Below are 22880 nucleotides of genomic sequence, written 5' to 3' on the forward strand. Positions count from 1 at the left end.
TGGAGGCTGGACCGAACGCTGGACATCTGCCTTTGGGTTCACCGATGAACCTTTTGAACTACAGCAAGTAATAGGTACTGTTACTTCATCAGTATAAAAATAAACATTAAAAGCAAAAGCAGCAGGATAACAGTGTGGAATACAGCAAAAGAGGTTATGTAATGATTATTGTGATAAGCAAACATCATAATCTAAACTCTGTATGACACCATGCCACGCAGAAATAAAACAACTGAACCTTAGTTACAACTCTAATGTTGCTAGAACTCAGTGTTCACCTGGTAGCTGCATCTGCATGCTGATGTTTCACCTTATCAGGAAAAGACTCATAACCAAGAAACTGTAGGTGCATGTGCACAGGTGTGTCTTCAACTCAAGTATGTAAGCAGGTAAAAAAAAGATAGAATGATAAACGATAACCTAAACCCTGACATTTAAAGCTGCAGTGGGTAGAAATGGAGCAAATATGATTAAAAAAAGTTATTTTTATAAAACGGTCGCTATATCGTGACAGTAGTAAATCATGTTCATCTGTGTCCTCTGGTATTCTCTGCTGCTCCTAACGGCATCTGCAGGATTTCACTGACCGGAGGAAATCAACCAATCAGAGCTGATCTGGAGTCTGCCGTCTCTGAGCCGGCTGTCAATCACTCATGAACTCCGATGATCTCCAGTCCTCCATTACCCCCACCACCCAGACTTACAACATCCAAATCATTCACCCCGACGCCCCCCCTCCCCTGCACCCCGCCACACTGTGAACCTGGCCAACCTCAAACCTCTCCAGCGTGCCCCCATCACACCACCCTCCCACTCATCCAACTTTGCCCTCCTCAACACCCGTTCACTTAACAACAAAGCCCCCATCCTCCACGAACTCATCCTGGACAATTCACTGGACTTCCTCCTGCTCACTGAAACCTGGCAACAACCCGAAGACTTCTTCTCCCTCAACCAAGCATCTCCCCCCAACTTCGGCTACCTCTGTAAACCCCGCCCCTCCCGTCGTGGAGGGGGCCTCGCAGTCTTATTCAACAGGAACCTCAGGACCACCGAAATCACTTTCCCTACAGTCACCTCATTCGAATCCCTCGCCTTCAAAACTTGCTCCAACACAGTCATTCTCATTTACCGCCCACCTAAACCAAATTCATCCTTCCTCTCCGATCTGTCTGAACTCCTCACCCTAGCATCATCCCTCCCCTTACCCCTACTGCTACTGGGCGACTTCAACATCCACATGGACTCCCCCACCTGTAAACTTGCCTCTGATTTCTCCACTCTACTGGACAACTTCAACCTCACCCAGCACATCACCTTCCCCACACACAATAAAGGCCATATTCTGGATCTCGTCTGCTCTGCCAACGTCCCGGTTCTGAACATCCAACAATCCCCCTTTCCCCTATCTGATCACAAACTCATCCAATTCACAATCCCGTCCCCATCACCCCGTCTGAAACTCCCCAGAGTCATCTCATTCCGCAACATCAAGTCCATTGATCCCCTCCATCTCTCCGACCTGCTATCTGCTGCCCTCCACCTGGACCCACCCCCCACCTCGCCCGATGATCTCACCAACCACCTCAACGCCACCCTGTCTGCCTCCCTTAACTCACTGGCCCCCCTGAGAACCAAAACTGTTTCATTCAACACCTCCTCCCCCTGGTTCACACCCCACCTCAGAAAACTCAAACAGACCGGCCGCCAACTTGAACGCCTCTGGAGAAAATCATCACTCACTGTTCACCTCGAAGCCTACAAATCTCACCTCATCACCTACAAAGACGCCATCACTGCTGCCAAATCTGACTACTTCTCCACCATCATCAATGACCCCACCCGTAACCCCCGAACCCTCTTCTCCACTGTCAACACTCTCCTCAAGCCTCGTGCCAACACCCTCTCTGACCCCTCACCCGATCTATGTAACTCATTCCTTCAGTTCTTCAGCGACAAAATCACCACCATCAACAACTCACTGCTCCCCGTGTCTGACCCAGCAGCAACCACGCCGACCCCTTTTCTCTCCATCCCTCTGGACCCCCTGACCCCTCCCCCCCAGCATCCTCATCCTCCTGGACCTGAGTGCAGCCTTCGATACCGTATGTCACAACATTCTTCTCACCAGACTCCAAGACATCGGTATCGAAGGTACTGCACTCAGCTGGCTCCGGTCATACCTCACCAACAGATCTCATTTCATCTCCCTTCACAACAACTCCTCTGCCACATCCACAGTCACACAAGGTGTCCCCCAAGGCTCTGTACTCGGTCCACTCCTGTTCATAATCTACATATTCCCCCTCGGTCAGATCCTACGCCACTTCAACCTGGACTTCCACTGCTATGCCGACGACACTCAGATCTACCTCAGCACCAACACCCCCCACAACCCACCGCTCTCCCACATCAACTCCTGCCTCTCTGCAATTAAAGCCTGGATGCAACAGAATTTTCTAAAACTAAACAGCGACAAAACACAACTCCTCCTCATTGGCTCCGAATCCACCCTCACCAAAACCAACAACCTCACACTCAACATCGATGGCACTTCTGTTTCCCCCTCCCCCCAGGCACGCAACCTTGGCGTGATCTTTGACTCCACCCTCTCCCTCGAGCCCCACATCCGCCAACTGGTCAAAATATCCTTCTTCCACCTTCGCAATATCGCAAAGATCCGTCCCTCCCTCACACCCCCTGCTGCAGAGAAACTCATCCACGCCTTCATCTCCTCCCGCCTTGACTATTGCAACTCACTCCTCTATGGCACCAGCAACACCTCCATCAATAAACTACAACTGGTCCAGAATGCAGCTGCCCGACTCCTCACCCACACCAAATCATGGCATCACATCACCCCAGTCCTGAAAGACCTTCACTGGCTCCCCGTCTCCCACCGGATCTCATACAAAATCCTGACCCTCACCTACAAAGCCCTCCACCAACTTGCACCCCCCTATCTCTCTGACCTCCTCTCCCCCTACCAACCTCAACGGTCCCTCAGATCCACCTCAGCTGGTTTACTCTCCACCCCCACGTCCAAACTCCGCAGCTTTGGGGACAGAGCATTCTCCAGGGCAGCTCCCAAGCTCTGGAACTCCCTCCCACAACTCATTAGACAGTCTGATTCCCTCACCCTATTCCAGTCCCGCCTCAAGACCCATCTTTTCTCATCTGCTTACCCGTAGCCCCCTCCCTCCTCCTACCAATCAGTCCGTGTGTATGTATGTGATTGTGCCTGTGTATGTCGCCTGGTTTTTGTCGTTCGTCTCCTGTCTGTCTCACACCGTTTTCCCCCCGACTATGTTAAGCGTCTTTGAGATCACTAAAAAGCGCTATATAAATCTAATATATTATTATTATTATTATTATTATTATTCTGTTCCCACTCAATGATTTCCCTCCTCTTTTTAAAGTACTTCCCACTTTAGCTCCATCATGTGGGATCATTCTAGGACAATATGAGTATTATAAGGATGTAAAGGCCCAAACATTCACAGCTGTTCTGGTCTACAAGAAAAGGAAGATGATTTTACTGACTTTAGTGTCTGTCAGCGACAGAAAAGATGAATGTAACCATGCTGGAAAGGTTTTAATGACGTTCACAGCTTCATCAGGATATATTCAAAAAGAGTGTGAAAGAATGTTTATGAGGTTAACAGATTAGAGTCACGGAGGGTATGTAGGCTGAAGCAGAGGTTGGAGGTTCAGTCCAGAGTCCATGTATGGACCTTCTGACCTGCAGCAAGTGATAGTTACTGTTACTTCATCAGTATGAAAATAAACATTAAAACCAACTTGATTTCAAACATGATAACAGGGTGTGGAATAAAGCAGAAGAGGTTCTACATGTGATGTGTGACTGTTCACAATGAAATGAAAATGATGCTACTTTCTGTGAACAGTCCCGTCTCACACACCTGACTGTCATCACCTGAGGAGTTTACCTATATACACTTCCTACATTAATGCTCCACCCTGTGGTCAATGTCAGAACTGCATGTCACCTTGTGTTGAAGGAAGGATCAAATAAAACAAACTACATTATGGCTCCAACAATCACTTTGTTAACAGATATTTAAGATATCTGGTAGAGTAACAGTGTCCTTCTGATAATAAACTCTCTGTTATTCATGTGATCATCAGAAAAACACACTTTACCTACAAGACACTTACATGGATCTGTCAAAGGGACTCACTGGAGCAAAGAGCTGGAATGGTCTCTTTTGGAGTTTGGTATTTTAATAAAGATCTGTATATTTCAGGAGGAGGCCATCAGAGTTTAGAGGTGGCTATTAGCGCTGCAAGACTTGGACGGTTTTTGCAATGAGGCTCATTTGTAGGGCTGTCCTCGACCAAAGACTAACACTCGTACAATTTCATCGACTAATCGATCAGTTGATTTAATGGACAGATCTGTAAAACTGAGTTTCTCCACAAAGAATCTCACTAAAGCACCACTTTAAATCTGCTGTTTACCAGAGATGTGCTCAGAAGTTTACTGGAAATACGTCATTCAACATGAAAAGAGCATAAAAAACAACTAATCAACTAAAGAAATCTAAGTCGACTGAGACCAAAACAACTAATTATTCAACTAATCCACTAAGAGGGGCAGTTCTACTCATTTGAATAGAAAAGGGACAATTTTGCACCAAATGTCAGAATATTTCCTAATTTAAATATGTGTAATTATCACAGGAGCACCGAGGCGCAAATCATAAAAACATTCTATGAACATTTTGAGTGCAGTGTCATCATGGGCAATACCATCTCTGAAAGGTTTTCCGTACAGTCCGGAGTGAGACAGGGGTGCATCATCTCTCCCATCCTTTTCCTTGTTACCATAGACTGGATCACAACAAACACCACAGCAGACAAACCCAGAGGCATCCAGTGGACCCTGTTCTCTCAGCTGGAAGATCTTGACTTTGCAGACGATATCGCTCTCCTTACAACCAACCACTCGAACATGCAGGCCAAAACTGACAGGCTCAACAACTTTGCCAGACAGGTTGGACTAAACATCAACATCTCCAAAACTCAAGTGATGTGTGTAAACTCCACCCCTGCAGCACCCATTCTTGTAAATGGGGCACCACTTGAGTTTGTGGAAGAGTTCACATACCTGGGCAGCCTCATCAGTAAAGATAGTGCAGTGCAGAAAGACATTAAAACAAGGCTGGGAAAGGCTCAGGGTGCCTTCTCCCAACTCCGTTCCATCTGGAGGTCCAAGCAATACAGCCTTAAAACTAAGATGCTTTTGTACAACAGCAATGTCAAGTCTGTTCTGCTGTATGGCTCAGAGAGTTGGCGAGTGATCAAAAGTGATATGAGGAGAGTGGAAGTTTTTCACAATGGATGCCTCCGACGAATATGCCAGATCTTTTGGCCAAACAAAATCTCCAACCATCAACTGTACAAAAAAAACGGTAGCCGTAGCATCATCAAGGAAATTACACACAGACGTCTGAGATGGCTAGGCCATGTGCTGAGAATGGAGCAGGACCGGATCCCGAGAGTCGCCTTAAGATGGACACCACCAGGCAAAAGAAAACCCGGGAGGCCCAAATCCACCTGGCGCAGAACTGTGACACAGGAGCTGGACAAGATGAACCTGTCATGGGGAGAGGCCCAACATGCTGCCAAGGACCGTATACAATGGAGAGAGCTCATTGAAGCCTTATGTCCCATAGGGGAAGAAGAGGAATGATGATGATGACCGAGACGCTGTTGACTAAGCAGCACAGTTACGGGTGTATTTCACCCTCTTTGAGAGTTTCTTTTTGTCTTATTTCTGCAGGTTTAGCGGCTACAAAAGCCGCACAATTCTGTTGTGAATTCACCCCTCAGTGTTTTAGTAACAAACCTGGTGGCTGCATCTGAACACTGATATTTCACCTTTCACAACCCAGATAAGACTCAGAACAGGTGTGTCCTCTACTCAAGTATTTAATCAGTTAATAAATAGTTATAATATATAATAACCTTATTTACCTAAACTATTATTATTTACCTAACCCAACTGTGTGTGTGCAAAATGTTCATGAATGCAGTTACATTTTAATGTTAATAAAAACTTACATGAGAGAGGATCTTTCTTTGGAATCAAGATGGGCACTGCTTGAGTTTCTGCAATGCCTCATGAAGCTTTCTATAGCCAGTCTGGTAGACAAGAGAGAAAGACCACCAGGGTGGGAGATTAGATTATCAAACAGCCACTGCTGGAAACACAGAAACTACCAAGTAGGCATCAGAGAAGTTAAGTCAAAGTAGATTCTGTTCTCACTCAATGATTTCTACAATCTTTTTAAAGTACTTCCCACTTTAACTCCATCATGTGGGATCATTCTAGGACAATATGAGTATTATAAGGATGTAAAGGCCCAAACATTCACAGCTGTTCTGGTCTACAAGAAAAGGAAGTTGATTTTACTGACTTTAGTGTCTGTCAGCGACAGAAAAGATGAATGTAACCATGCTGGAAAGGTTTTAATGATGTTCACAGCTTCATCAGGATATATTCAAAAAGAGTGTGAAAGAAAGTTTATGAGGTTAACAGATTAGACTCACTGACGGTGTAGAGACTGAGGCAGATGATGGTGGATCAGTCCAGAGTCCATGAATGGACCTTCTGACCTGCAGCAAGTGATAGTTACTGTTACTTCATCAGTATAAAATAAACATTAAATCAACTTGATGTCAAACATGATAACAGGGTGTGGAATAAAGCAGAAGAGGTTCTACATGTGATGTGTGACTGTACAAAATGAAATGAAAATGATGCTACTTTCTGTGAACAGTCCCGTCTCACACACCTGACTGTCATCACCTGAGGAGTTTACCTATATACACTTCCTACATTAATGCTCCACCCTGTGGTCAACGTCAGAACTGCATGTCACCTTGTGTTGAAGGAAGGATCAAATAAAACAAACTACATTATGGCTCCAACAATCACTTTAACAGATATTTAAGATATCTGGTAGAGTAACAGTGTCCTTCTGATAATAAACTCTCTGTTATTCATATGATCATCAGAAAAACACACTTTACCTACAAGACACTTACATGGATCTGTCAAAGGGACTCACTGGAGCAAAGAGCTGGAATGGTCTCTTTTGGAGTTTGGTATTTTAATAAATATGTGTATATTTCAGGAGGAGGCCATCAGAGTTTAGAGGTGGCTATTAGCGCTGCAAGAATTGGACGGTTTTTGCAATGAGGCTCATTTGTAGGGCTGTCCTCGACAAAAGACTAACACTCGTACAATTTCATCGACTAATCGATCAGTTGATTTAATGGACAGATCTGTAAAACTGAGTTTCTCCACAAAGAATCTCACTAAAGCACAACTTTAAATCTGCTGTTTACCAGAGATGTGCTCAGAAGTTTACTGGAAATACGTCATTCAGCATGAAAAGAGCATAAAAAACAACTAATCAACTAAAGAAATCTAAGTCGACTGAGACCAAAACAACTAATTATTCAACTAATCCACTAAGAGGGGCAGTTCTACTCATTTGAATAGAAAAGGGACAATTTTGCACCAAATGTCAGAATATTTCCTAATTTAAATATGTGTAATTATCACAGGAGCACCGAGGCGCAAATCATAAAAACATTCTATGAACATTTTGAGTGCAGTGTCATCATGGGCAATACCATCTCTGAAAGGTTTTCCGTACAGTCCGGAGTGAGACAGGGGTGCATCATCTCTCCCATCCTTTTCCTTGTTACCATAGACTGGATCACAACAAACACCACAGCAGACAAACCCAGAGGCATCCAGTGGACCCTGTTCTCTCAGCTGGAAGATCTTGACTTTGCAGACGATATCGCTCTCCTTACAACCAACCACTCGAACATGCAGGCCAAAACTGACAGGCTCAACAACTTTGCCAGACAGGTTGGACTAAACATCAACATCTCCAAAACTCAAGTGATGTGTGTAAACTCCACCCCTGCAGCACCCATTCTTGTAAATGGGGCACCACTTGAGTTTGTGGAAGAGTTCACATACCTGGGCAGCCTCATCAGTAAAGATAGTGCAGTGCAGAAAGACATTAAAACAAGGCTGGGAAAGGCTCAGGGTGCCTTCTCCCAACTCCGTTCCATCTGGAGGTCCAAGCAATACAGCCTTAAAACTAAGATGCTTTTGTACAACAGCAATGTCAAGTCTGTTCTGCTGTATGGCTCAGAGAGTTGGCGAGTGATCAAAAGTGATATGAGGAGAGTGGAAGTTTTTCACAATGGATGCCTCCGACGAATATGCCAGATCTTTTGGCCAAACAAAATCTCCAACCATCAACTGTACAAAAAAACCGGTAGCCGTAGCATCATCAAGGAAATTACACACAGACGTCTGAGATGGCTAGGCCATGTGCTGAGAATGGAGCAGGACCGGATCCCGAGAGTCGCCTTAAGATGGACACCACCAGGCAAAAGAAAACCCGGGAGGCCCAAATCCACCTGGCGCAGAACTGTGACACAGGAGCTGGACAAGATGAACCTGTCATGGGGAGAGGCCCAACATGCTGCCAAGGACCGTATAAAATGGAGAGAGCTCATTGAAGCCTTATGTCCCATAGGGGAAGAAGAGGAATGATGATGATGACCGAGACGCTGTTGACTAAGCAGCACAGTTACGGGTGTATTTCACCCTCTTTGAGAGTTTCTTTTTGTCTTATTTGTGCAGGTTTAGCGGCTACAAAAGCCGCACAATCCTTTTGTGAATTCACCCCTCAGTGTTTTAGTAACAAACCTGGTGGCTGCATCTGAACACTGATATTTCACCTTTCACAACCCAGATAAGACTCAGAACAGGTGTGTCCTCTACTCAAGTATTTAATCAGTTAATAAATAGTTATAATATATAATAACCTTATTTACCTAAACTATTATTATTTACCTAACCCAACTGTGTGTGTGCAAAATGTTCATGAATGCAGTTACATTTTAATGTTAATAAAAACTTACATGAGAGAGGATCTTTCTTTGGAATCAAGATGGGCACTGCTTGAGTTTCTGCAATGCCTCATGAAGCTTTCTATAGCCAGTCTGGTAGACAAGAGAGAAAGACCACCAGGGTGGGAGATTAGATTATCAAACAGCCACTGCTGGAAACACAGAAACTACCAAGTAGGCATCAGAGAAGTTAAGTCAAAGTAGATTCTGTTCTCACTCAATGATTTCTACAATCTTTTTAAAGTACTTCCCACTTTAACTCCATCATGTGGGATCATTCTAGGACAATATGAGTATTATAAGGATGTAAAGGCCCAAACATTCACAGCTGTTCTGGTCTACAAGAAAAGGAAGATGATTTTACTGACTTTAGTGTCTGTCAGCGACAGAAAAGATAAATGTAACCATGCTGGAAAGGTTTTAATGATGTTCACAGCTTCATCAGGATATATTCAAAAAGAGTGTGAAAGAATGTTTATGAGGTTAACAGATTAGACTCACGGAGGGTCTGGAGACTGGACCGAACCACCATCATCTGCCTTTGGGTCCATGTCTGGACCTTCAGGCCTGCAGAAAGTGATAGTTACTGTTACTTCATCAGTATGAAAATAAACATTAAACCAACTTGATTTCAAACATGATAACAGGGTGTGGAATAAAGCAGAAGAGGTTCTACATGTGATGTGTGACTGTACAAAATGAAATGAAAATGATGCTACTTTCTGTGAACAGTCCCGTCTCACACACCTGACTGTCATCACCTGAGGAGTTTACCTATATACACTTCCTACATTAATGCTCCACCCTGTGGTCAATGTCAGAACTGCATGTCACCTTGTGTTGAAGGAAGGATCAAATAAAACAAACTACATTATGGCTCCAACAATCACTTTGTTAACAGATATTTAAGATATCTGGTAGAGTAACAGTGTCCTTCTGATAATAAACTCTCTATTATTCATGTGATCATCAGAAAAACACATTTTTACCTACAAGACACTTACATGGATCTGTCAAAGGGACACACTGGAGCAAAGAGCTGGAATGGTCTCTTTTGGAGTTTGGTATTTTAATAAAGATCTGTATATTTCAGGAGGAGGCCATCAGAGGTTAGAGGTGGCTATTAGCGCTGCAAGACTTGGACGGTTTTTGCAATGAGGCTCATTTGTAGGGCTGTCCTCGACCAAAGACTAACACTCGTACAATTTCATCGACTAATCGATTAGTTGATTTAACGGACAGATCTGTAAAACTGAGTTTCTCCACAAAGAATCTCACTAAAGCACCACTTTAAATCTGCTGTTTACCAGAGATGTGCTCAGAAGTTTACTGGAAATACGTCATTCAGCATGAAAAGAGCATAAAAAACAACTAATCAACTAAAGAAATCTAAGTCGACTGAGACCAAAACAACTAATTATTCAACTAATCCACTAAGAGGGGCAGTTCTACTCATGTGAATAGAAAAGGGACAATTTTGCACCAAATGTCAGAATATTTCCTAATTTAAATATGTGTAATTATCACAGGAGCACCGAGACGCTGTTGGCTAAGCAGCACAGTTACGGGTGTATTTCACCCTCTTTCAGAGTTTCTTTTTGTCTTATTTGTGCAGGTTTAGCGGCTACAAAAGCCGCACAATCATTTTGTAAATTCACCCCTCAGTGTTTTAGTAACAAACCTGGTGGCTGCATCTGAACACTGATATTTCACCTTTCACCACCCAGATAAGACTCAGAACAGGTGTGTCCTCTACTCAAGTATTTAATCAGTTAATAAATAGTTATAATATATAATAACCTTATTTACCTAACCTATTATTATTTACCTAACCCAACTGTGTGTGTGCAAAATGTTCATGAATGCAGTTACATTTAAATGTTAATAAAAACTTACATGAGAGAGGATCTTTCTTGGAGACCATTGATTGACATTCTGGGGGGTGTCCTCAGGTAACTCCATCTAGTAGACAAGAGAGAAAGACCACCAGGGTGGGAGATTAGATTATTAAACATCCACTGCTGGAAACACAGAAACTACCAAGTAGGCATCAGAAAACTTAAGCAAAAGTAGATTCTGTTCCCACTCAATGATTTCTACAATCTTTTTAAAGTAGTTCCCACTTTAACTCCATCATGTGGGATCATTCTAGGACAATATGAGTATTATAAGGATGTAAAGGCCCAAACATTCACAGCTGTTCTGGTCTACAAGAAGAGGAAGATGATTTTACTGACTTTAGTGTCTGTCAGCGACAGAAAAGATGAATGTAACCATGCTGGAAAGGTTTTAATGATGTTCACAGCTTCATCAGGATATATTCAAAAAGAGTGTGAAACAATGTTTATGAGGTTAACAGATAAGAGTCACGGAGGGTCTGGAGGCTGGACCGAACGCCGGACAGCTGCCTTTGGGTTCACCGATGGATCTTTTGAACTACAGCAAGTAATAGATACTGTTACTTCATCAGTATAAAAATAAACATTAAAAGCAAAAGCAGCAGGATAACAGTGTGGAATAAAGCAAAAGAGGTTATGTAATGCTTATTGTGATAAGCAAACATCATAATCTAAACTCTGTATGACGCCATGCCACGCAGAAAAAAGACAACTGAACTTTAGTTACAACTCTAATGTTGCTAGAACTCAGTGTTCACCTGGTAGCTGCATCTGCATGCTGATGTTTCACCTTATCAGGAAAAGACTCATAACCAGGAAACTGTAGGTGCATGTGCACAGGTGTGTCTTCAACTCAATTATGTAAGCAGTTAATAAAAAGATAGAATGATAAACGATAATCTAAACCCTGACATTTAAAGCTGCAGTGGGTAGAAATGGAGCAAATATGATTAAAAAAAAGTTATTTTTATAAAACGTTCGCTATATCGTGACAGTAGTAAATCATGTTCGTCTGTGTCCTCCGGTATTCTCTGCTGCTCCTAACGGCATCTGCAGGATTTCACTGACCGGAGGAAATCAACCAATCAGAGCTGATCTGGAGTCTGCCGTCTCTGAGCCGGCTGTCAATCACTCATGAACTCCGACCAAACGGTCAAACTAGGCAGCGCTGATCAAATATGAATCAATATCATGTTACGTTAATGCCTTTTTCTCTCCTCAGATGTTTTCAGAATCATCTTGTAGTGCACGGTTTAGCTGTAAAATGAGAAGGTTTGTGACGCCGACGCAATGTTGAGATCAGTTGAGGAAATACCAAGCACCAGCCGGAGCACAGCCAATAGGAACGCTCAATAGGAACGCTCTCTCAATGAAATGACCTGTGATTGGTCAAAGTCTCCCGTAATGGGCTAAATGTTCTAAAGCCTGAAAACAGAGCCATGAGGAGGAGCAGAAGTCTAGTTATCTCTCAGAACACTTGAATTACAATATGATGAAAGGTTATTATAGAGTTTTTGCCCAATGATGCCAAAGATATTCTGCCTACTGCAGGTTTAAGTAATAATGTGCCAAGCCAATCTACAGCCTCAAAATCAGGACTAGTCCAGTCATTCGTTTTTCTTATTTATGTGATATAATTTATAACGCCAGATGATTTCTGAGCTGTCAAAAACACCCACTTGCACTCCGTTGACTGACTGCACAGAGCTGAGAGTAAATGACCCAGAGAGAGTTGATTTAACCCTGTGTGTGTGTGTGTGTGTGTGTGTGTGTGTGTGTGTGTGTGTGTGTGTGTGTGTGTGTGTGTGTGTGTGTGTGTGTGTGTGTGTGTGTGTGTGTGTGTGTGTGTGTGTGTGTGTGTGTGTGTGTGTGTTTGTGTGTGTGTGTGTGTGTGTGTGTGTGTGTTTTTGTGTGTGTGTGTGTGTGTGTGTGTGTGTGTGTGTTTTTGTGTGTGTGTGTGTGTGTGTGTGTGTGTGTGTGTGTGTGTGTTTGTGTGTGTGTGTGTGTGTGTGAGTGTGTGTGTGTGTGTGTGTGTGTGTGTGTGTGTGTGTGTGTGTGTGTGTGTGTGTGTGTGTGTGTGTTTTTGTGTGTGTGTGTGTGTGTGTGTCTGTTGATGGTTGTATAAAAGCTTAATTGAGAGAGGAGTTATTTTTTTTTAATGCAATATAATAGTTACTGACCTGTAACAGCCCCCCATGGCTGTAGAGGAAGCTTTCCTTTCCGTATCACTTCTGGTACGAGAGAGAAAGAAATTAGATTAGAGAACATCAAAGAATCAAATTAAAGAATAAAGACATTTTCTTTTTAATTTATAAGGGACATGTAATGTTTTATACTTCTGGTGAATATAATCTAATCAATCTTATTTCTATTTATGTATTTTGTATATACAGTTCCCTTTGTTAACACATTATTTTGGGACGATAGAATTTTTGGTAGATGTTTGCTTATCTATCTCAATAAAAAGACGACTAAGAAACACATCCAGCTGCAGCAACTGCTGGATACATAGAAACTACAAAGTAGGCCTCAGAGAAGTTCAGTAGAAGTTGACTCTGTAAAGTAACCCAGTTACCCCACTCCTCACTTTAACATGGATTATTATTATTATTAGATTATTATAAGGGTTAATTATACATTAGGACTGAGACAAGTTATCAATGACTAATCACATTGATCTGACAGTACAGTTACATCAAGTCAACTTCAATATCTGCAGGTTTCAGATCCTGTAACTGAAGAACTTGCTGCATGTGACAACATGTTCATCTCTCAGTACTTTCATTATCTTATAGTCTTAAAGTGGAGAAATGGAGTTTCTGCTTTTTCTCACTCAGTGAAACGACTAAATAGTAGATTGATTGTTTGCTTTGTTTCTCAGACTACCGATATAAAGACGAAGAAAACAGCAACACGTCACATTTGACTCCTAATAAAATAATCAGATGCAGGTTCTACTCCATATTACCGACGCTGAATGGATGTTGATCATAGTGTTGAATTAAAACCAAACAACATAAATGAGACTTGTTTATCTGGTTTATTAGACTATTTTAAGAAGGAGAAAACAGTGGGCCTACATAAAGCGCTGCACTGTTACCCTTATTAAAAATAACAAAATAAAACCGCTTTTCTGACCAGTTTTGTTTATTTTTGTTGTTGTTCAGAATTAGATGTAATAATTGAATAAACGGATGTTACACAGACTCTGGAGATAAGATTAATAAAGTAATAAAGTAGTTACAATACCTTTAAGATAGTGGAAAATAACTGCGTCACAAGGCTACTGACTGAAGAGAAAACACATGAAAAAAAGCAGAAGTTTATCTGCTGGAGCCCATCCCTTTCTCCCAAAGAGAGAGAGAGAGAGAGAGAGAGAGAGAGAGAGAGAGATCCCTCCAAAACTGCTCTATGACTTCCTCCCACATCTCTCTCTCTGTCTCTGAGAGAAAGAGATGTGTGTGTATATATATATATACATATATATATATATAAATATATAAACTGGGAAACAAAGTTGGTAAACTTGTGTTTGGTGGATTATTTCTCTGTTGTTCCAATGCTAATGGTCATTGTATTTTACATGGTTGGAAAGCCTGTTTATTTACCTTCACAATGATGTCCAACTTATAAGGATCATGCATTTGTGGGATGAGCAGCACAGCTGATTATGTGGGTAGCACCCAAGAAACATTTGCCAAAATGCTCTGTCAATGGTAAACAGTGTATTCTCCTGTTATACTGATTGTTGCACCGATGGAGTAACAGCTTTTGGTGGGGGCAGTGTCATGGTGTGGGGGGGGGCATCTCCCTCACTGGCAAAACAAGGTTTGTCATCATTGAAGGCCATCTCAATGCAGGGAGATATCGGGATGAGATTCTGCAGCCAGTGGCGATCCCATATCTCCACAATCTGGCACCTAAACTGCTCTCTGACTTCCTCCACAGTCTAAAGACATGCAGGTCAGGTTCATTATTAATAGATGGATACAAAATCTAAATAAATGAATAAATAAATATATATAGCTGTTTGAGATATTTGGGATGTTACAATTGCCCCTGGTCTCCCCTATTATTTGGAATAAAATTAAAATCCCTGTAGTGACTTTAAACACAAATACTACAAATAAACCAATGTCCATGTGCGCTGTATATCATTTCTTCACAGTTTGACTGTCTGCTCACCAGCATTATGTAGATAGCGTTGTCCAATCTGTTTCCATTCAGCAAATTCAGACTCTCATAAACTGTTTGCTTCCTGTCTCACACACCTGACTGTCATCACCTGAGGAGTTTACCTATATACACTTCCTACATTAATGCTCCACCCTGTGGTCAATGTCAGAACTGCATGTCACCTTGTGTTGAAGGAAGGATCAAATAAAACAAACTACATTATGGCTCCAACAATCACTTTGTTAACAGATATTTAAGATATCTGGTAGAGTAACAGTGTCCTTCTGATAATAAACTCTGATTTTTCTGATATTATTCATGTGATTATAAGATAAAAACACACTTTACCTAAAAGACTTTTACATGGATCTGTCAAAGGGACTCACTGGAGCAAAGAGCTGTTTGAAAAATAGTTTAGCAATTTGGTATTTTAATTTAAAAAAGAATCTTTATATTTCAGGAGGCCTTCAGAGTTTAGAGATTACTAATAAGATGTTGTTTTTAAACCAGTTGTCAAAAAATAAAGTTTGACGATTTGATGAATAATGAATAATTTGTGCAATAATTCATTAATACTGCATTTATACTGTACATTTCAAGAAATATTCTTATTTATACCATTCTGGCATTTATATTTAACACACTTCATAGATCCCACTTCTCAGCAATTATTATCAGTATTTATTATTTGCACTGTGGTTATTTGTTATATATTGCACATCTTAATGCAAATATTTGTACATATTTCATATATTCTAATCTTAAATTGTATTACTTATATTTCTTTACATATATTTGTTTATACTACTTACATAATTTACATGTTACTCATTTATTTATATTTTCTTACATTTATTTATGTTTATATTCTGTAAGAGCAACTAACGCCCAAATTTCCTCCCGGGGATCAATAAAGTATTTCTGATTCTGATATTTTTATAGCAGTTCCTCTTCATTTTATTCATCTGTTAATGGATGAATCCACTTTTCCAGAAGACACGATCGACACCACAAATGTAATCAGTAACACTTGATTTTATTCTCACTGTAATAATTGTTAGTTTTGAAATGCATTAGATTGATTAGTTGTAACACAGTATGACCATAACTTCTCAGTTAAATTTGTTTGAGATATTACTACTAATAAATAAATACCGATATTGGTATTAAAAGCAGCACTGGGCAAATATGCTTTGAATGGAAGTAAAACAAAATTGAATTACACTCATTCAAATCCATCGCAGACTTTTGGAGTAATCCTGCTAACAGAAGGACAGACAGACAAACCTGGCAACAAAATGCCAGCAATTAACCAATTTGAAGTCAACCGAACATCCAACATAACCGGTCTGATTTAGATATTGAGACTTCACCTGAAGGGATTAAGCATCATATGTACAGCTAGCAAATACAAATAGGATCATTTCCTGACATACAAACTGCTATATAACTGAAGAACTGCAACTCATGCTAATAAAAGCAATCATTATTGGAGTTTAAAGGGATTTTCAGGAGCATCAGAAACACATAATGTGAATATATAACAGAGTTAAAAAATAGAATTTCTCCTCGGGAATTAATAAAGTGCCTTCTTCTTCTTATATTCGCAGATGCTTCAACGCTGTTTCCATCTCACTTCAGACACCAAACTGTTGGATCACCTCGTCTCTTTTCCTGATAGAAACACAGCACATTATTTAAAATGCATACAGTGGGTACTAAGATTTAAGCTGCAAGTGGAGGTGGGCGATATGGATAAACATGTCTATCATGGTATATGTAATTTTATACCATGATAACATACAGTATGTTGTGAACTAATTTGAGAAACCCTTTATAGATAAAATAATTAGGAAATGTCTGAAAAAATAGTGAAATGCTCCCACATAGGTTGATCAAATTTACCATAAGTTATCAATAAGTTATAATCAAAACTAAACACCTTCTGAAAATCAATCACTTTAACATCCTGCTCCATCATATGGGATCATTCTAGGACAATATAGGAATATTGTGTGACTTTAGCGTCTGTCAGTCTGGATACAAGTGACAGAAAAACAAATGAAAGTATTCTGAAAATAGAAGAGTTTATTGATGTTCACAGCTTCATTAATATATTGCATAAAGTGTGTGAAGGAATGTAAATGGAGGTTTGACTCACAGACAGTCTGAAGACTTCCCGTCTGTCAGATGTCAGAATATTTCCTAATTTAAATATGTGTAATTATCACAGGAGCACCGAGACGCTGTTGGCTAAGCAGCACAGTTACGGGTGTATTTCACCCTCTTTGAGAGTTTCTTTTTGTCTTATTTGTGCAGGTTTAGCGGCTACAAAAGCCGCACAATCCTTTTGTGAATTCACCCCTCAGTGTTTTAGTAACAAACCTGGTGGCTGCATCTGATCACTGATATTTCACCTTTCACAACCCAGATAAGACTCAGAACAGGTGTGTCCTCAACTCAAGTATTTAATCAGTTAATTAATAGTTTTAATATATAATAACCTTATTTACCTAACCTATTATTATTTACCTAACCCAACTGTGTGTGTGCAAAATGTTCATGAATGCAGTTACATTTTAATGTTAATAAAAACTTACTTGTGAGAGGATCTGTTTTAGAAATCCTCGGTACGGGATCGGTGCGGGATCTTCTCACCATCATCTCCTTCACCTTCTTCACCTTCTTCTTCTTCTTCTTTGCCTCTAAGGAAGAATCAAAGTCCGGCCTGCAGCAAGTGATAGTTACTGTTACTTCATCAGTATGAAAATAAACATTAAAACCAACTTGATATCAAACATGATAACAGGGTGTGGAATAAAGCAGAAGAGGTTCTACATGTGATGTGTGACTGTACAAAATGTTCATAATGAGGCAACATTTTAATGTCAGTAAAAACTTACTTCTTTTTAGGAGAGGGGCGGCTTTCTTCACAGTTTATACGCCGACCTTGTGAGTTGGTCGACAAAGGACGTTGACTTTCCCATAAGCATCTGGAAGAAAGATAATCACACACGACCCCGTAATCATCTCATTTTTGTCTCTAACAGTCTTGCAGAGGAATCTGATTTTTTTACAGATTATATTACAGGATATAGTGACAGTTTGGGAAAACATGACAAAAAGTTATTTTTTTAAAAAGTTGCCAACTGTAGTTTTAACCAAGTATGTTATTTAACCTTAACCGTGTCAATCAATGCAGTTACACTTTAATGTTAATTAAAGCTTACTTGACAGGGAAATTAATGAGTCGACCATTTGACATATCACTCTTCATGGACACATCGGAGTCAAGGGACGTATCACTGGTAGAAGATCTAGTAGACAAGAGAGAAAGACCACCAGGGTGGGAGATTAGATTATTAAACATCCACTGCTGGAAACACAGAAACTACCAAGTAGTCATCAGAGAATTTCAGTAAAAGTAGATTCTGTTCCCACTCAATGTTTTCCCTCCTCTTTTTAAAGTAGTTCCCACTTTAACTCCATCATGTGGGATCATTCTAGGACAATATGAGTATTATAAGGATGTAAAGGCCCAAACATTCACAGCTGTTCTGGTCTACAAGAAAAGGAAGATGATTTTACTGACTTTAGTGTCTGTCAGCGACAGAAAAGATGAATGTAACCATGCTGGAAAGGTTTTAATGATGTTCACAGCTTCATCAGGATATATTCAAAAAGAGTGTGAAAGAATGTTTATGAGTTTAACAGATTAGACTCACAGAAGGTCTGGAGGCTGAAGCAGATGATGGTGGTTCAGTCCAGAGTCCATGTCTGGATCTTCAGGCCTGCAGCAAGTGATAGTTACTGTTACTTCATCAGTATGAAAATAAACATTAAAAGCAAAAGCAGCAGGATTTCAGTGTGGAATAAAGCAGAAGAGGTTCTACATGTGATGTGTGACTGTAAAAATGTTCATAATGAGGCAACATTTTAATGTCAATAAAAACTTACTTCTGGTTAGGAGAAGGAGGGGCTTTCTTTGAAATTCACAATGCGACCACATGACTACGTTTTCTGAACAGACACAGAGCCTAGAACATTAGTTGATTTAAAGACTCAACAAAGAATCTCACTAAAGAACCACTTTAACTTTGGTGTTTATCAGAGATGTGCTCCTGGAAATACGTCATCCAGCATGAAAAGAGCATAAAAGACAACTAATCAACTAAAGAAATCTAAGTCGACTGAGACCAAAACAACTAATTATTCAACTAATCCACTAAGAGGGGCAGTTCTACTCATTTGAATAGAAAAGGGACAATTTTGCACCAAATGTCAGAATATTTCCTAATTTAAATATGTGTAATTATCACAGGAGCACCGAGACGCTGTTGGCTAAGCAGCACAGTTACGGGTGTATTTCACCCTCTTTGAGAGTTTCTTTTTGTCTTATTTGTGCAGGTTTAGCGGCTACAAAAGCCGCACAATCCTTTTGTGAATTCACCCCTCAGTGTTTTAGTAACAAACCTGGTGGCTGCATCTGAACACTGATATTTCACCTTTCACAACCCAGATAAGACTCAGAACAGGTGTGTCCTCTACTCAAGTATTTAATCAGTTAATAAATAGTTCTAATATATAATAACCTTATTTACCTAACCTATTATTATTTACCTAACCCAACTGTGTGTGTGCAAAATGTTCATGAATGCAGTTACATTTTAATGTTAATAAAAACTTACATAACAGAGGATCCTTCTTTGAAATCATCGGTGCGGGGGTTTAACCACTTCTTCACCTTTGCCTCTGAGGAAGAATAACAGTCCGGCCTGCAGCAAGTGATAGTTACTGTTACTTCATCAGTATGAAAATAAACATTAAACCAACTTGATTTCAAACATGATAACAGGGTGTGGAATAAAGCAGAAGAGGTTCTACATGTGATGTGTGACTGTACAAAATGTTCTTAATGAGGAAACATTTTAATGTCAGTAAAAACTTACTTCTGGTTAGGAGGTGGACGGCTTTCTTTAACATTTAAGAGATCTTGTAACTGGTCAGACCTAGTACGCCGACGTTCTGAGCATCTGGAAGAAAGATAATCACACACGACCCTGTAATCATCTCATTTTTGTCTCTAACAGTCTTGCAGAGGAACCTGATTTTTTTACAGATTATATTACAGGATATAGTGACAGTTTGGGCAAACAGGACAAAAAGTTATTTTTCATAAAAGTTGCCGACTGTAGTTTTATTTAACTTTAACCGTGTCAATCAATGCAGTTACATTTTAATGTAAATTAAAGCTTACTTTAGAAGGGACATTTTGCTGGTATGGACTCTAGTAGACAAGAGAGAAAGACCACCAGGGTGGGAGATTAGATTATTAGACATCCAGACACAGAAACTAACAAGTAGGCATCAGAAAAGATAAATTAAAGTAGATTCTGTTCCCACTCAGTGATTTCTACAATCTTTTTAAAGTACTTTCCACTTTAACTCCATCATGTGGGATCATTCTAGGACAATATAAATATGATCAGGGTGTAAAGTCCATGAGACGAGGTAAAACAAGCTGAGCAGCACATTGATCTGACATTGTGGTTATATCAAGTAAACTTCAACATCTGCAGGTTTCTAATCCTCTAATGGAAGAATTAGCTGCTGTTGTTTGTGTGTTCGTCATCGATTGTTCCATTTTATAGTCTTAAAATAGAGAAAGATAAATGCAGGTTGAGTTTCAGCTTTTGTCCACTCTTTTTGCTCAGTTAAACAACAAAATAAATGACCTGAAGAAATGGATGTTGATCATAGTGTTGAATTAAAACTAAATAACATAAATGAGACTTGTTCTTCTTGTTTATTAGACTATTTTAAGAAGGAGAAAACAGTGGGCCTACATAAAGCGCTGCACTGTTACCCTTATTTTAAAAACAAATAGATAAAACCGCTTTTCTGACCCGTTTTCTGTTTATTTTTGTTGTTGTTCGGAATTAAATGTAATAATTGAATAAACGGATGTTACACAGACCCTGGAGATAAGATTAATAAAGTAATAAAGTAGTTACAATACCTTTTAGATGGTGGAAATAAACTGCGTCACAAAGCTACTGACTGAAGAGAAAAACACAAAAGTGAAACTAAACTTCTGCTTGATCCCATCCCCCCAAACTGCTCTCTGTCTCCCCCCAGAGTCTAAAGACATGCAGGTTAGGGAAATTGTTTATATATATATATGTATTTATACATATATTTGTAAATGTAAATATATATATATATATATAAATTTATATATATATAAATTTATATATATATAAATAATAAATAAATATATTTATATAAATAAATATATATTTATAAAAATAAATATATACATATATGCATACTTACCAAAAAGGTAAATTAAAAGAGAAAAATATAATATTAATTGGTTTTAATATTAATAATATTGATAAAAAGTTATAAAATAGAGACAGTTTTGAAGTCCTAATACAATCTATGTAGTGCATCAAACTATATTTAAATACAATAAACCAAGGTTCTGTTTTTATGAATTTACATTTATGTGCTATTAAGTATACAATTAACATCACTTTGTTACCAGATATTTAAGACATGTGGTCTAGTAACAGTGTCCTTCTGATAAAAAGGTTTTAACCAATGTTAAACAGCTGTTATTTAGTTATTTTACTGTCAACAAACAACGAAATTATAATTAATAATTTTTACTAATTATCAGTAATGCCATACTGTTGTGTGTGTGTGTGTGTGTGTGTATAACAGTTTATCGTTTCACACATAACATTTTATATACTCTATTCTAAGTATTTATTAATGATTATGAAATGATTTTTTAAACCTTTAAGAAACTGTATGTAAAACATCTATAAACATTATATAGATAGATATTTGTGACACTTTATTAATGGTAAATAACTGCTTTGTAAACCATCTATAAACATTATTTGGATGCTATGTATTATAATACTTTGTTAAATGGTTGATAAATACTTTGTTTTATCTGTTAAAGGAGGAATCGACTTTTACAAAAGACACGATCGACACCACAAATGTATAAACTCTTGATTTTAATGAAGCTTATGTGTAAATTCAGTCAGGAAGACTAGAGGTGCAATCTCATTCATGCTCATTCATTCTGGGTCTCTCTCTCATGGGCTATTACTGTCAGCTGATTATGGGCTTCTCTCTTTTCAGAGACCAATCAGATCTTGCCATATCTCCCTAAACCAATCACATCGTTACTGTCAAAAGTTTAAAACTGTTCTCCTCTATGCTGTTTTCAGTGTCAGTATCAGCACAAACGGATGCGACCCTCCACCACCCCATCACCTCCAGATTCATCCCATCAGAGTAATCCTGCTCCACTTCATTCATCCGATCTGCATCAATCTTCACTACCACCATCACCAGTGTCTAGACCCGGGGGGAATAATCCTAATCCAACTACGGCATCACTTCACCTTTACTATGTCACATTGGGTCTAAAACACCAAAGACTGTTACTATTCATAAATGTGTGCACTTTGTAATAAATTACCATTCAATTCAGTCTCTTCTGATTTTATTCTCAACAGAATAATCCAACGAAGGGTGCAGAAGCGTTTTCAGCATAATAAATGAAGCGCTGGGATAAAAAAGGAGTGTAATCAGGGCGGGCTTTAAAGTGCAGGTGATTTATAGCGGGGCAGCTAAACTGAAATATTCGTAACAATTGTGTATTTTGCGATAAAAGCTACAAATTTGGCACAGATGTAGATATAGATATCGGGGCTGCCAATTTGGCCCATGGATGTATGAAGAGAACTGGATCCAGCGTCGGAGGCGGGGCCCCGGTCATTCCTATGAGAGTTGCTCAGTGGCGCTAAATGG

The 22880-nt window shown here is 39.6% G+C and overlaps 1 protein-coding gene and 1 long non-coding RNA gene across 2 annotated transcripts in view; both read right to left on the minus strand.

The window, feature by feature from the left end:
• The window catches only part of LOC141783620 (uncharacterized), a 218608-nt gene that overhangs the window by 77764 nt on the left and 117964 nt on the right, over positions 1-22880 (minus strand). Inside the window, exons 19-20 of the mRNA XM_074661012.1 lie at positions 10867-10932; positions 6577-6642 (exon numbers count right to left, since the gene is read on the minus strand). Coding sequence (XP_074517113.1) covers positions 6577-6642; positions 10867-10932 — 132 coding nt within the window. The remainder of the gene's footprint in view (positions 1-6576; positions 6643-10866; positions 10933-22880) is intronic.
• LOC141783639 (uncharacterized) lies at positions 16060-17420 on the minus strand. Its single transcript, XR_012597322.1, has 2 exons — positions 16849-17420; positions 16060-16712 (listed from the first exon to the last, which is right to left on the minus strand). It is a non-coding gene; the product is annotated as an uncharacterized LOC141783639 (long non-coding RNA).

This window comes from Sebastes fasciatus, chromosome 15 (genome assembly GCF_043250625.1).
Source record: "Sebastes fasciatus isolate fSebFas1 chromosome 15, fSebFas1.pri, whole genome shotgun sequence".
Lineage (NCBI taxonomy): Eukaryota > Metazoa > Chordata > Actinopteri > Perciformes > Sebastidae > Sebastes > Sebastes fasciatus.